Genomic DNA, 13732 nt, shown 5'->3' with positions numbered 1-13732 from the left:
CTGCAACCGCAGCCCTTGGGGGACTCAGGCAGGAAGGAATGACTTCAGGACAGCATGGGTGACATCATGGGAGGAGTCACTGTTTCAAGGGCATCCTCAGGGCTGGGGAGAGGCCTTAGCCAGGAAAAGTGTTTGCTGAGCTTTCATGAGAGCCTGAGTTCAAATCCTCAGTGCTGCAACCTCAGAGATGTGGGGCGGTGGTAGTGGTGCAGACTGGAGGCTTTCTGGGACTTCTGACTGCTAGTCTAGTTTCTGGTTCTATGAGAGAGACCCTGCCTCAGAGGAGAATGGGGAGTGAGAGACCCTGCCTCACAGGAGAATGGGGAGTGAGAGACCTGCCTCAGAGGAGAATGGAGAATGAGAGACCCTGCCTCATAGGAGAATGGAGAGTGAGAGACCCTGCCTCACAGGAGAATGGGGAGTGAGAGACCCTGCCTCACAGGAGAATGGAGAGTGAGAGACCCTGCCTCACAGGAGAATGGGGAGTGAGAGAGACCCTGCCTCAGAGGAGAATGGGGAGTGAGAGAGACCTGCCTCACAGGAGAATGGGGAGTGAGAGAGAGACCTGCCTCACAGGAGAATGGGGAGTGAGAGAGAGACCTGCCTCAGAGGAGAATGGGGAGTGAGAGAGACCTGCCTCACAGGAGAATGGGGAGTGAGAGAGAGACCTGCCTCACAGGAGAATGGGGAGTGAGAGAGACCCTGCCTCACAGGAGAATGGGGATTAAGAGACCTGCCTCATAGGAGAATGGGGAGTGAGAGGGAGACCTGCCTCACAGGAGAATGGGGAGTGAGAGAGACCCTGCCTCAGAGGAGAATGGGGAGTGAGAGAGACCTGCCTCACAGGAGAATGGGGAGTGAGAGAGAGACCTGCCTCACAGGAGAATGGGGAGTGAGAGAGAGACCTGCCTCAGAGGAGAATGGGGAGTGAGAGAGACCTGCCTCACAGGAGAATGGGGAGTGAGAGAGAGACCTGCCTCACAGGAGAATGGGGAGTGAGAGAGACCTGCCTCACAGGAGAATGGGGAGTGAGAGAGAGACCTGCCTCAGAGGAGAATGGGGAGTGAGAGACCCTGCCTCATAGGAGAATGGAGAGTGAGAGACCCTGCCTCATAGGAGAATGGGGAGTGAGAGACCCTGCCTCAGAGGAGAATGGAGAGTGAGAGACCCTGCCTCATAGGAGAATGGAGAGTGAGAGACCCTGCCTCATAGGAGAATGGGGAGTGAGAGAGACCCTGCCTCACAGGAGAATGGGGATTAAGAGACCTGCCTCAGAGGAGAATGGGGAGTGAGAGAGAGACCTGCCTCAGAGGAGTAAGGGAAAGGGCTTTCATCCTGTGGAGTTGGAGTGAGGGCCTGGGGCTGCAGTTCCAGTGATAGAGAGAAATGCTTCCACGAGGGCACATGGGGCATATACCCACCAGTCCATGTGCATGTGCCACACAGACAGACAGACAGACAGACAGACAGACAGACAGACAGACAGACACACACACACACACACACACACACACACACACACACACACACAACCTGCCTGGCACTCTCAGAACAACTGGAGATATGCCTTTCTGGATCTATTTTCAATTTAGCAACCTTTCCCTCTAACTATCCAACCTACGAATTGAGGTTTTTCATAAAGTTTTTTTTTTTTTTTTTCCCAGACAGGGTTTCTCTGTGTAGCTTTGTGCCTTTCCTGGATCTTGCTCTGTAGACCAGGCTGGCCTCAAACTCACAAAGATCCGCCTGCCTCTGCCTCCTGAGGGCTGGGATTAAAGGTGTGCACCACCACCGCCCAGCAAGTTTTTTTTTTTTTAATTACCATTGCTCAATTTCCTTCCCCAGTTCCTTTCTAATATGTGGCCCACATTTTCTTCTAAGAGAATGAATTGGTTTCTTTTCATCTCACTAATGCCCTGGCACAGTACTACAACCACAAGGAGAAATGATGAAATCAGACACTTGGAAACACGGGGGACGGCTTTTCCCTGTGTCCTAATTTCGGGTGTATGATAAAGTGCTACAGAATATTAATCTAGGCACTGAGAGATTCTGAAGACCTTTATAGTCATTGAAAGAACCCATTGAATCTCTCTAGAATCAATTTAAAGGCGCCAGCCACTCTTTTCATGAGAACTGTTTGGTTTAAAGATTCCCAGGTGGAGGAAAAATTAACCACACAGTATTCAATTTAACATTCAAATTTCACTTAAATGGACAAATGTTCTGTGGCAACATGGAACTCATTTCTCCCTCACTTCTCCCTCCCCTTTTCTCTCCCTTTTCCTCTCTCCCTTCATGCAACCTGTTCCCATATTCCCTCCCTCTCTCTTCATTCTCTTCCAGCCTCCCTCCCCCATCCCTCCCTCCCCCATCCCTCCCTCCCCCATCCCTCACTCCCCCATCCCTCCCTCTCTCTTCATTCTCTTCCAGCCTCCCTCCCCCATCCCTCCCTCTCCCATCCCTCCCTCCCCCATCCCTCCCTCCCCCGTCCCTCCCTCCCCTATCCCTCCCTCCCCCTCCCTCTCCCCTCCCTCCCTCCCCCATCCCTCCCTCCCCCATCCCTCCCTCCTTTCTTTTTCCTCCATTTTCCTCTTTTCTAGCCTTTTATACCAAATAAAAGTCTCATTTTCCTCTTGCAATTTTCTTATTGTAGCCTCCTTTCTTTTGTGACAGTCTGTCACAAAACTGACCCCATCCACCTGGACCACCTGCACTCCAGGTGAGCCGGTCACTTCCTGGGAGGTGCAGTTGTTCTTTAAAGGCCAGTTTTTTTCTCCAGAAGTAGCAACTGAATCGGTTGTATGCTTTGGGATGCTAATTTTGGTTTCCCTTTCTTCATAACTAAATTATAATTTGCAGATCAACGAGGAGCCATCTGCTATCCAAGACTGAGGACCTGGAAGGGAGTTCCCTGGAAAGGGCTTTCAGCGGTGGAGGTGGGGTGAGGGCCTGGGGCTGCAGTTCCAGTATGTTCCTTGAATCTGGAGCAGGGTGTGGGCGCCATGGGCCCTGGCCCCGGACTGGGAGTGGCTGCGGCCTTGCTTGCTTGACCTTGATCAGATGTCGTCCCTATTCAGATTCCCTGCCGGTATCCACCCTTCTGAATGCTTAAGGGAAGTTCCTTGTTTGTGTATCCTGCATATTGGGCGTTAACAACTTAGATGCAAGAATGTAGAACATTGAGTCTGGAATGTAGACCATTGGTAGCGAACTTCTGCCCTCCGGGGGTTCCTCCATTTGTGCTGTAAGCCTGTACGTATTTAAGGTTTCTTCCCTCTTTCAATAAACGGCATTCGACATCCAAACGTACGAATGACTCGCTGTCTCTTGTCCCTATTTTTTAATCCGCAGCCCTTCGCTCGGACATGGTGAACGGTTAGCGGTAATGCGGGCGTTACCGCTACAGCAGGGGAAGGTGAGACCGTCAGAGGCTGGCAGTTCAGGACTCAAGGCAAATACTGGGGATATCTATATCTATATGCATATCTATATCTATATGCATATCTATATCTATACATATTTATAGAGAGAGGGAGAGGGGGGGATACGTCTACTCACTGGCCCAGAATGACTGCAGCTAATGCATCTCACTGGGACCACCTTTCACTGTAAGGTGGTCCATCCATCTTTACTCCTTTTGAAGGCAGAGCCCGGAAGAGAGGTCAAGTTCCTGCGGCACCCTCTCTTCTGTCTGATTGTCTGCCACACCAAAGGTCTCCTTTCTGTTCATGACAGTTGGACAGAGCCCAGTTGTGCTGGGCCAGAGAAATGAGACCTTGGTGGAAGAAGGGCTTTGTGCCCTGAAGGCTCATTTGGGTTTCCATGGAAACAAGCCAGAGGTGGTACTCACCAGTTGGGGTCTTAAAGCCACAGATATCTTATCTAGAGATTCCCATCATATAACAAATACCCTTCAGAGAATAAATAAAATTACTATTTTTTTTAACACCTGCATGTGTGTCTGTGTATTATCTGTGTGCCTGATGCCTGAGGAGGCCAGAAGTGGGTAGATTCCTGGGACTGGAGTTACAGAAGGGTGTGAGCTGCCATGTGAGGACTGAGAGTTGAACCCAGGTCCTCTGGAAGAGCAGCTAGTGCTTTTAACCACAGAGAAATCTCTCCAGTCTTCTTAGTTTTTAACACAGAATTTACTTCATTGCTCTGAGGACTTTGACCAAAGGTTACTGATTCCCAGTCCCAGCCCTCCACTCTGTAGAATTCTTTTTCATCCTCTTCCTTTTTCTTCTCTTGAAATAGAATCTTAATGGACAGCAGTAGCCTCCACTGTGTCTGGTGTGTTAGTGGACAGCAGTGGCCTCCGCCGTGTCGGGTGTGTTAGTGGACAGCAGTGGCCTCCGCCGTGTCGGGTGTGTTAGTGGACAGCAGTGGCCTCCACTGTGTCTGGTGTGTTAGTGGACAGCAGTGGCCTCCACAGTGTCTGGTGTGTTAGTGGACAGCAGTGGCCTCCGCCGTGTCTGGTGTGTTAGTGGACAGCAGTGGCCTCTGCCGTGTCTTGTGTGTTAGTGGACAGCAGTGGCCTCCACAGTGTCTGGTGTGTTAGTGGACAGCAGTGGCCTCCACTGTGTCTGGTGTGTTAGTGGACAGCAGTGGCCTCCGCCGTGTCGGGTGTGTTAGTGGACAGCAGTGGCCTCCACAGTGTCTGGTGTGTTAGTGGACAGCAGTGGCCTCTGACATGTCTGGTGTGTTAGTGGACAGCAGTGGCCTCCACTGTGTCTGGTGTGTTAGTGGACAGCAGTGACCTCCGCCGTGTCTGGTGTGTTAGTGGACAGCAGTGGCCTCTGCCGTGTCTTGTGTGTTAGTGGACAGCAGTGGCCTCTGCCGTGTCTTGTGTGTTAGTGGACAGCAGTGGCCTCCACAGTGTCTTGTGTGTTAGTGGACAGCAGTGGCCTCCACAGTGTCTTGTGTGTTAGTGGACAGCAGTGGTCTCTACCGTGTCTGGTGTGTTAGTGGACAGCGGTGGCCTCCACCGTGTCTGGTGTGTTAGTGGACAGCAGTGGCCTCCGCCGTGTCTGGTGTGTTAGTGGACAGCAGGCTGGCCCCCGCCGTGTCTTGTATCTGAGAATGTAGAGAATGATCCTGCGCACTGGGTCTTCTGTCTCCACATCCTGAGTGCTGGGCTACACTGAACCCCAGGCTCGGTGCTGGCAATCAAACCCAGGGTTCCATTCATGCTACCAATGTGAGTTATTCTAGCCACAGAATTCCTCTCTCTCCATCCCTCCTCTCCATCTCCCCTTCCTCAGTTCCTTCTTCCTTCTTTTTTTATTTCTTTCAAACTTTGTGGGAAGTGATGGCTAATTCATGGCAGTCAGGCTAAAGATCCTGAACCGATTTATAACATTTACTAGATTTTACAGTTACATTTAATTTATCAAAATTTATTGCTAAAAGCTTGGAGGAAAATTCAGTTTCCGACTAGAGAATTATAATTAAAAGAGCAGTAACCAGAGGTTCAGAGTCTGATTGAGACTTCAGCTTTGCAGAGATAACATGTCTGACTTCAGACAGCTCCGCAAAGCTACCTAGCCATCCCTCTCTTTTTTCTTTCCTTTCTTCTTTTCTTTTTTTGTTTTTTGTTTTTTTGAGACAGGGTTTCTCTGTGTAGTCCTGGCTGTCCTGAAACTCACTTTGTAGGCCAGGCTGGCCTCGAACTCACAGAGATCTGCCTGTCTCTGCCTCCCAAGTGCTGGGATTAAAGGTGTGCGCCACCACTGCCAGGCCCTTTTTTTCTTTTGATAAGGTCTCACCTGGCCCAGGCTGACTGTGGTGGTATTCTAATTGTACTGAAATGTGATTTTGATTGTATGTCAATAAAGTTACCCAGGGGTCAGAGCTATTAGAGCCATAGCAAGAGTGTGGCGGTGGTGGCACACGCCTTTAATCCCATAGATCTCTGTGTGTTCAGGGATACAGTCAGCATTGGAGACATATGCCTTTAAGACCTGGGGGGCTGTACATACAGACAGTGACGAGGCAGTCACGTGTTTGGGTTTACAACCAATGAGAAGGCAGAACAAAATACTATAAAAAAAAACGGACAGACAGGATATAGCTCTCTTTCGGGAAGCTGGGACACCGCAGGAGGAAGGGTGAGATTTTAGCTCTGAGCTCTGACCCCTCGGCTTTCTCTTTTACATTGGTTCTTATTTAATAAGACTGTTGCTTACATCTACAGCTGACCTTGAACTCCAAGTCTACCTGTGGATTACCTTGAATTGATCTCCTGCCTTCGCCTCCTCCCAAGTACTTGGATTACAGGCATACACCACCACACTTGATTTTATGTGGTGCTAGGATTTGAACCTGGGACTTTATGCATGGTAGGCAGGAACTTTAGTAGCTGAGCTACAACTCCAGGCTTATCTGTCTTGAGACAAGTTCTCAGTGTATATGTTGGGAATAGGCAAAAAGCATCTTGTCCTAAGTGCTGCCCTTTTGACTTCAGACTCCGTTTTATCTGTAGGGTAAAGAAACAAAGTTCAGATTCCCAAGCCCCAGGGGGCTGGGAACCTTCCAATGGCTGACCTACTCCTCCTTAAACCACAGAAATAGTCGTTATGCATCTTTAGTTCTCTAGGAACATCATGGCTGTTCCTAACAACAGAAAGAACAAATGAATCTGATTGGTTGGACTGAAAAGCTTGCTTTATATGTCGATTGACAAGGAAGCCCCTAATCTCTAAATCCTGACCAGTGAAAATTATAACTGTAACTTGGCTGCAAATGTCTGATTTTTGTGCTTAAATTCTTGCTTCACCTGGCGTTCGGGGTCGCAGTTCAGCTCCTGAGTCTGTTCTGCGGCCTGGGTGGATCAGCCCCCTCCCTCTCCCCTCTTCTTTGTGCTTCCCAGCATTAAATCTTGCCTTGAGGTAACCTCTTGTGTGTGTTTGGGTTGATTTGGAGTCTCAGACCACAATACATAGTCCTGGCTATCCTGGAACCCCCACCCTCCTCTTTCAGCCTCCCACAGGCAAGGCTTCCAGGTGTGCAGAGCCCTGCCCGACTCTGCAAACATGTCTCAGCTAGTTGGTGAACACAAGGACAGATTGGCTGCTCCCTAAGTCTCAGAGGACCAACTCTGTCTGAATCTTATTAAATACCAGCAAGAAGAGAGTCTTCAGGAACTTTGCCTGGTAGGTGATTATGTAGAAATGATAGGGGGACATCTTATTTTCAGGAAGCTCATCAGTAGCAACATCAGAAGGGAAGGAAAAAGGAAACTGGAAAAACAAAGATGACTACCTTTACCAAACTTAAGCACTAATGCCCGGCAAATTCACAAGCATTGTCTTGTGAGACAATTTCTGGGACTTTCTTCTTCAGAGAGATGCTGATGTTGTGTGTCTTGTCCCCCAAGAGCAGTGACAGCAGCAGCGAGGGCTTTCCACATGATGGGTACTTACGTCCTTTACATACGATTCTTCACTTCATTTACAGCGACTGCAAGACTTCCCAATAGTCCCTACAGCTTAGAGCTTCTCCCGAACCAATGCGAGGACTAAGCCTTAACATGTGGGCCTTTGAGGGGCATTCCAGACCCACATCTGACTGGGCAGGTGTGTATAGAGCATGGACACACTGGATAAAGGGATGATTCATATTCAGGCAGAATGGATTGTGATGGTGTAAGATTTCATCGCGCTCCTTAGGATGGTGCGTGATTAAAACATGAATTGTTTATTGTACATGGACTTCACTTGACTGCGGCTAGCTGAGCAGGAAAAAGTAAAACTGTGAAAAGGAGGACAACCATCTGTCGACTCGTCCGTCATTTCTAGATACCTGCATCTACCGGGTACTTCTAGTACTCCCTCCTCGGTAACTGGCCATCCTTCACCTCCAAATGCTCGTCAGAACCTATGCTGGCCTCTCCTTCCGTTTGTTCTCCACCTGCTTTTGAGTGACAGTTTCCTAGAGCAGATCCGGTGATGCTGGTGAGATGTAGCCTGAAGCTTCCCGCCACCCCACCCCCACCCCCCAATAAAGCCTATACCCCTTCCTTGGATCTTTCCCTACCGTTCTGGCTCCGGCCTACTCTACCTCATCTTGTGCTCATGTGGTTCCCTTTGCTCACCAGGTCCCAGTTCCGGGACTTGCTTTGATTTTCCAGAGCTCTTCAGGCACCTTTCAGCCCAAGCACCTCTGTTCTGGCCGCTCTTCAGGTGTGGACATTGCCAGAGAGCTGGTTATGAAAAAGCTCTTTGCTGCTGAAGGGAAGGAAACAGTCTCTGTTAGCAATGTTGAGACTTCTCTCTGGGAGCTGTTTTTTGTTTGTTTGTTTTGTTTGTTTGTTTTGTTTTTACTTCATCACCATCACCACCACCATCATCATCATCATCGTGGTCATCATCAATTTGATACTGGAGATTGAGCACAGGATCTCATGAAGACCCAATTATTTTTATACCAAAATATTTAGAGGAGGAAGCAAAAGGTGTCAGAAGACCTCTAATTTGCCACAGGCAGATGGAGTCACCCATCCTGAGTAACTAACTGCTCACCCTCTGCCTCAGAGCTTGCAGAGGCCTGCTGGGGCAACCAAGAGGGAAGACAAGCCCGGGCCTTGTCTGGAGTCTCCAAGTCTGTGCTCCCTTCTGCCTCACAGACTGTGGTAAGAGTCCCCAGGGACCGCCACCTGAGATGGGACTCTTCTTATCTTGAACGTAGTCTCTACAAGAGGCTGGCTTATTACTATTCAGTGAGCATTCGTCCGAGTCCTTGCTGACGCATGGTGATCTTTTGCTTTCTCGGGAACAAAATTCAGAAGACCACGAAGTTGCAGACCTGGCAGGGTTGTTTGTGACAAGTGTCACATTGCATTGTCATGGGCCCTGCCTGCTTCCTACCCTGTAAACAGGAACTGACTCTAACTTCGCTTTCGGTGACAGCACTGTCTCCCCAATTTTCTCGTGCTGTTTATCCACCGCCTTTAGAACAAGTGGCCAGAAAACTCGGGTGGCTCTCTGTGAGCTTCAGAGCTACCCAGAACGAGATGGTTTGATAGAAGGATGGCTGGGTAGGTGGATGACAGGATCAGCGGGTGGGTGCATGGGTGGACCGATGATGGCTGGCTGGCCGGGGGCCTAGGAGGTCGCCTGAAGACAGAAGAGGCACCCCTTTCCCTCTTCCCACCACCTGTCTGCGACTGCTTAGCTTGGCCTCTTCCGGAGCACTGAAGGAGGGGTTTGCAGCGGGGCGGTGGGAGAGGCGAGGTTGAGAGCAGTTGGGGAAGGAAGGAGAGTGGAGAGGAGGAGGAGGGCCTAGGAGGCGGAGAAGAGGGGCGGCGGACGCCCGCCCGCCCGGGGAGCCTGGCGCTGGCAGCGGCTCTGGCGGTTAGGGGACCGATGTCGCTGCCGCTGCCGCTGCCGCTGCGGGCGCCTCCTCGCGGGCCGGAGCTGCGTCGCCCGGGCTGAGCCGCAGCCGCAGCCGCAGCCGCAAGCCGAGCGGCCGCCGGGCGCGCCCGCAACACGGGAGGATGGGCTGCGGCGGGAGCCGGGCTGATGCCATCGAGCCCCGCTACTACGAGAGCTGGACCCGGGAGACCGAGTCCACCTGGCTCACCTACACCGACTCGGACGCGCTGCCCAGCGTCGCCGCCGCCGACAGCGGCCCCGAGGCGGCCGGCCTGCACGCGGGTGAGTGAGCCCCGCGCGCCCGCGAGGCCCCGGCTGCCCGCAACGAGCCGGGGCTGCAGGAGAGCCCGGGGCAGCCGGGCGCCCCACGGCGTGCTGGCGGGTGGGGTGACCGAGACAGAGGGGCAGAGTAGGACCTGCCGGCTGGCCAGCTGGCACACTCAAGCCCCAGGGAGCCAGGTCAAGGAGAACAGCTCCCCAGAGGACCGAGCTAACCCTCTACCTTGCTGCGACCCAGCACTTCTTGGCCTCAGCCAGTCAGTGCATATGCATTGGCCCGGGCGTGGGTGGGTGGGGTGGGGTGGGAGGACGGCCCACTTCACCCCCAAGCCTAGCCCTCAGCCCACCCCTCGTTTGCCACCTGAGCTAGTGGGCCTTTACCCAGCTTTGGTCCAGCTTCCCTCCTGGCCACCCGTGTACTCAACTGGGTGATTCTCCATCCACTGGGCCACCTGGCCCTCACACCTTTGGACTCTTGAGCAGAATGGTCTGGGTGGAGCCTTCTTGTCTCCTCCCTCATCCCTCCTGTTGGGAATGAGCCCCACTGCAGGGCTTCAAATTCCTAAGCTAGCTCCGGGCACAATTCCTGCCTGCCCACCACTGCTGCGGCTCTCCAGCCCACTTTCCAAGCAGTTATGTCATAGTGAAGGATTTCTCTCCTTATCCCAAGGTGCTGGCATGCTTTATGTGAAGCAAGAACTAAGAGATTTTGACTATAAATGCTCTTACCTAGGTCATTCCTCGGACAGCAGGAATCTGACAGGGATCTGCAGAGAAGTTCCTGGTCTAGTCACAAATGTCAGGATTTGAGTTAAAGCAGACACTTACAAACACAGGCAGCTACTGTTGAGGTAGACTGACCTTTGACCCTAAATGTGTTGGTGACATCACAAGGAAAAAAAAATAAAACCTCTCCACTTGTTACATAGATCAATATTTGGGTTTTTAAAGTCTTGTTGCCTGATTCCATTGTGTTGGCATTACTTTAATCTTAGGAATAGATGTCCCCACCCTTGATACCAACACTTGCTCCATTTATTTATTTATTTATTTATTTATTTATTTATTTATTTATTTATTTATTTATTTATTTTCGGAGCTGAGGACCGAACCCAGGGCCTTGCACTTGCTAGGCAAGTGCTCTACCACTGAGCTAAATCCCCAGACCTCCTTTTTTTTTTTTTTTTTTTTTTTTTTTTAAGAACACAAAATCTGGCTATATTGTCCAGACTGGCCTTGAGCTCCTGAGGTCAAGTACTCTTCCTTCTCCAGCCCCTCACCCTTATCCTACCCCCTACCCCAGAGTTGGGAGATAGGCATAAGCCTCCCCTGGCTTGCCTGGGAAAACTGTGGTAATGCTGGATTCATCTTAAAATTATTGGACTCCCAGTGACCATGATGGTTACTGTGTGCTGCTGCTGTATCCAGCAGTTTCCCAAATGGCATGCTGGCTGAGTTCAGTGTCAGGAGGAGGATGACAGGAGCTTCTGAAGGTTTTATAAATGTTAGCTATGACAGCATTTTCTGAGAAAGTGTCATACTTCTCTGGAGAGTCCAAGGCCAGGGAGGCACTGCAAGGAAATATGGTTGGAAAGATTCAGTTGCAGAGAACCAAGTGCAGCTTCAAAGAACAGCTGTTTTGGCATTCGGCGTACACGTGTGTGCGTGTGTTTATTGTATGGGTATCAAAGCTGTTATGTTATGGAACATGCACATTCCTCAAGTCTTTACCAACACTTACTCATTATTTTCAGTCTGTATATCATGAAATCTGGTTCCTGCCACAGGTGAGGCATGGGACAGGCCCACTCATCAATGGAGCTTTCTGAATAGGAACAACCTTACAAGGTCCTGAAGACAGTATCATTCAGAGGAAGGCCTCATGTCCAGTCCAGGGACAGTGTCTCAGATGGACAGCAGCATTTTAATTCCCTAGAAATTTCAGTCAGTCTTAGCATGGAGGAATACTTCTGAAGATCAAGAATGAACGAGGTTTGCATGAGCAGTTCTGAACTGTGTAGTGGGTATATGTATTAGTTCTCTACCTCTGCATATGGAATTACAATACACAGAGCAGCTTAAACAGCCCACGTTGCTGACTCAGTTCCCATGGTTGGAATACAGGCCATTGCTTGGCTAGATCTTTGTTTAGGATCTCAAGGCTTCAGACAAGGTATCATCAGGTTGTACTCCTTTATTTTTATTATTATTATTATTATTATTATTATTAATTAATTTTTCCCATCTTGATCACAGTTTCCCCTCCCTCCACTACTTCTAGTCCCTTTTCCCAACCTCCCCCCTTCCACTCCTCCTCCTCCTTTCTTTTCAGAAATGTGCAGGCCCATGTGTATCAGCTAGCCATGGTATATTAATTTGCAGTAAGACTAGACACCTCCTCTTTTATTAAGGCAGGACAAGGCAACCCAGTAGGAGGAAAGGGTTCCAAAGGCAGGTAACAGAGTCAGAGACAGCCCCTGCTGCCACTGTTAGGAGCCCCACCGGAGACCAAGCTACACAACAGTAACATGTGTGCAGAGGGCCTAGGCCAGTTCCATAGACTTCCTAGTTGGCGGTTCAGTCTCTGTGAGGCTACGGGCCTAGGTTAGTTGATTCCTTGGGTTTTCCTGTGATGTCCTTGACCCCTTTGGCTCCTACAATCCTTCCTCCCCCTCTTCCACAGGATTTCCAGAGGTCCGTCTAATGTTTGGCTGTTGGTTTCTGCATCTGTTTCCATCCGTTGCTGGGTGAAGCCTTTCTATGAGAATAGCAGAATGTCACTAGGCATCATTTCATTGACTTTTTTCTTTTTTTGCCAGTCATGTTTGGTTCCGTCTAGGTCTTTGGGCTGTCCAGTCTCGGGTCCTGGCCCTCCAGGTTAGGCCAGGGGTGAGTTCCCGCTCAACGTATGGATCTCAAGCTGGACCAGTCATTGGTTGGTCATTCCCATAATTTCCATGCCACCTTTGTCCCACTGTATCTTGTAGGCAGGGCAAATAGTAGGTCAGAGGTTATGTGAACTTAAGTTTTATGGAGTGCACTGGTATTGGGTGGGGACTGAAGAGGGGCTTGTTTGCTGTGGTTTTGCAGCCTGGAAACAAGTTTTTGGGTTTCTGCCACCCTGGGCCATTAGCCAGGATTCCCCATTCTTTTGTCCTCCCAGCCCCCCCACCCCATGTGTCCCCTGTGGGAGCTTTTCTAATGAACCCAACCCCATGACCCACAGGTGCCCGTGCCCTGTAGGGAACCAGAATGCCAGTCTCTGTCTGTGGCAATCCTCTTCTGAGGGAGGCAGCCGAATGGAAGAGCTGAGTTCAGGATTGCATGTTGCAAGATAACCAAGATGCCTTTGTTCTGGAATTAGAGCTGGAGAAGACCCTGGAGGTCATCTGTCCAGGGCACATGGACTCTCAGATCAATTGTCCCATCTGGAAACTTCCTCAACCATGAACCTCCAGTTCTCTCAGAATTCAAGACTCCCTTCTTCCTGGGGCCCTGGTCCCTCTTCCTTAGTGTCAAATGGGAACTGCCTTTCTCTTGGTAACCTTAACTGTAGGACCAACTCCTCTCTGTCTTCTGTGCTTAGGGCGTAGGTGACACAAGGTTGGGTTCCATGGATTCTCCAGAAGGCTGAGCATCAACTGGTAAAGGTTTCTCCTAAGGAGCAGGCACTCGGTCTATTGTGCCCTTCAGTTACCTCAGCTAGTCCCACATTTTCTGTTTACACTCTTCCTTGAGGTCTTTGCAACTGGACATCCCCCAGCCTGACTCGGGTGTCTTTCTGATCCCACAGCTTCTGTTAAAAAAGTCTCTCCCCTAACCTTAACCCACTCCATGGAAACTTCTGGACCATCCTAAAGATTCCATAGGTCCCCCACCTCGCAACTCCACAACCGCGTCTGCTGAGACGCTCCATTTCAGCTCAGCTTTCACCTGTCTTCTAGACTGAGGGCGTGTCACACCCATGACAATCGTTCCCTCGGCATTTGTGGAAGAGCTCCGCACTTCACTGTGGGTGGTGGGAGGCTTATTTTTATTCCAGTTCCACAACTAAGTCTCTTGCTCGTCCCCCATTC

At 50.4% G+C, this 13732-nt stretch overlaps 1 protein-coding gene and 2 long non-coding RNA genes across 7 annotated transcripts in view; 2 read left to right on the top strand and 1 right to left on the bottom strand.

Annotated features, from left to right (window-relative positions):
• Positions 1–3327, top strand: part of LOC121824382 (uncharacterized) — a 29271-nt gene extending 25944 nt beyond the window's left edge. The window contains exon 3 of the long non-coding RNA XR_006066261.2: positions 2863–3327. This is a non-coding gene — a long non-coding RNA (uncharacterized LOC121824382). The remainder of the gene's footprint in view (positions 1–2862) is intronic.
• Positions 3328–7680: 4353 nt separating this feature from the next.
• Positions 7681–8657, bottom strand: LOC121824363 (uncharacterized). 2 transcript variants are annotated; one of them, XR_013046370.1, is made up of 2 exons: positions 8041–8657; positions 7681–7935 (listed from the first exon to the last, which is right to left on the bottom strand). It is a non-coding gene; the product is annotated as an uncharacterized LOC121824363 (long non-coding RNA). The 2 variants fall into 2 exon arrangements; XR_006066221.2 differs by having other exon boundaries at positions 8099–8657.
• Positions 8658–9499: 842 nt separating this feature from the next.
• The window catches only part of Baalc (BAALC binder of MAP3K1 and KLF4), a 77540-nt gene continuing 73307 nt past the window's right edge, over positions 9500–13732 (top strand). For all 4 annotated transcript variants that reach the window (XM_076555863.1, XM_076555860.1, XM_076555861.1 and 1 more), the window contains exon 1: positions 9500–9659. In XM_076555863.1, the coding sequence (XP_076411978.1) occupies positions 9500–9659 (160 nt within the window). The remainder of the gene's footprint in view (positions 9660–13732) is intronic.

The sequence above is a fragment of the Peromyscus maniculatus genome, chromosome 20 (assembly GCF_049852395.1).
Source record: "Peromyscus maniculatus bairdii isolate BWxNUB_F1_BW_parent chromosome 20, HU_Pman_BW_mat_3.1, whole genome shotgun sequence".
NCBI lineage: Eukaryota > Metazoa > Chordata > Mammalia > Rodentia > Cricetidae > Peromyscus > Peromyscus maniculatus.
This window is presented reverse-complemented; position numbering and strand designations above follow the sequence as displayed.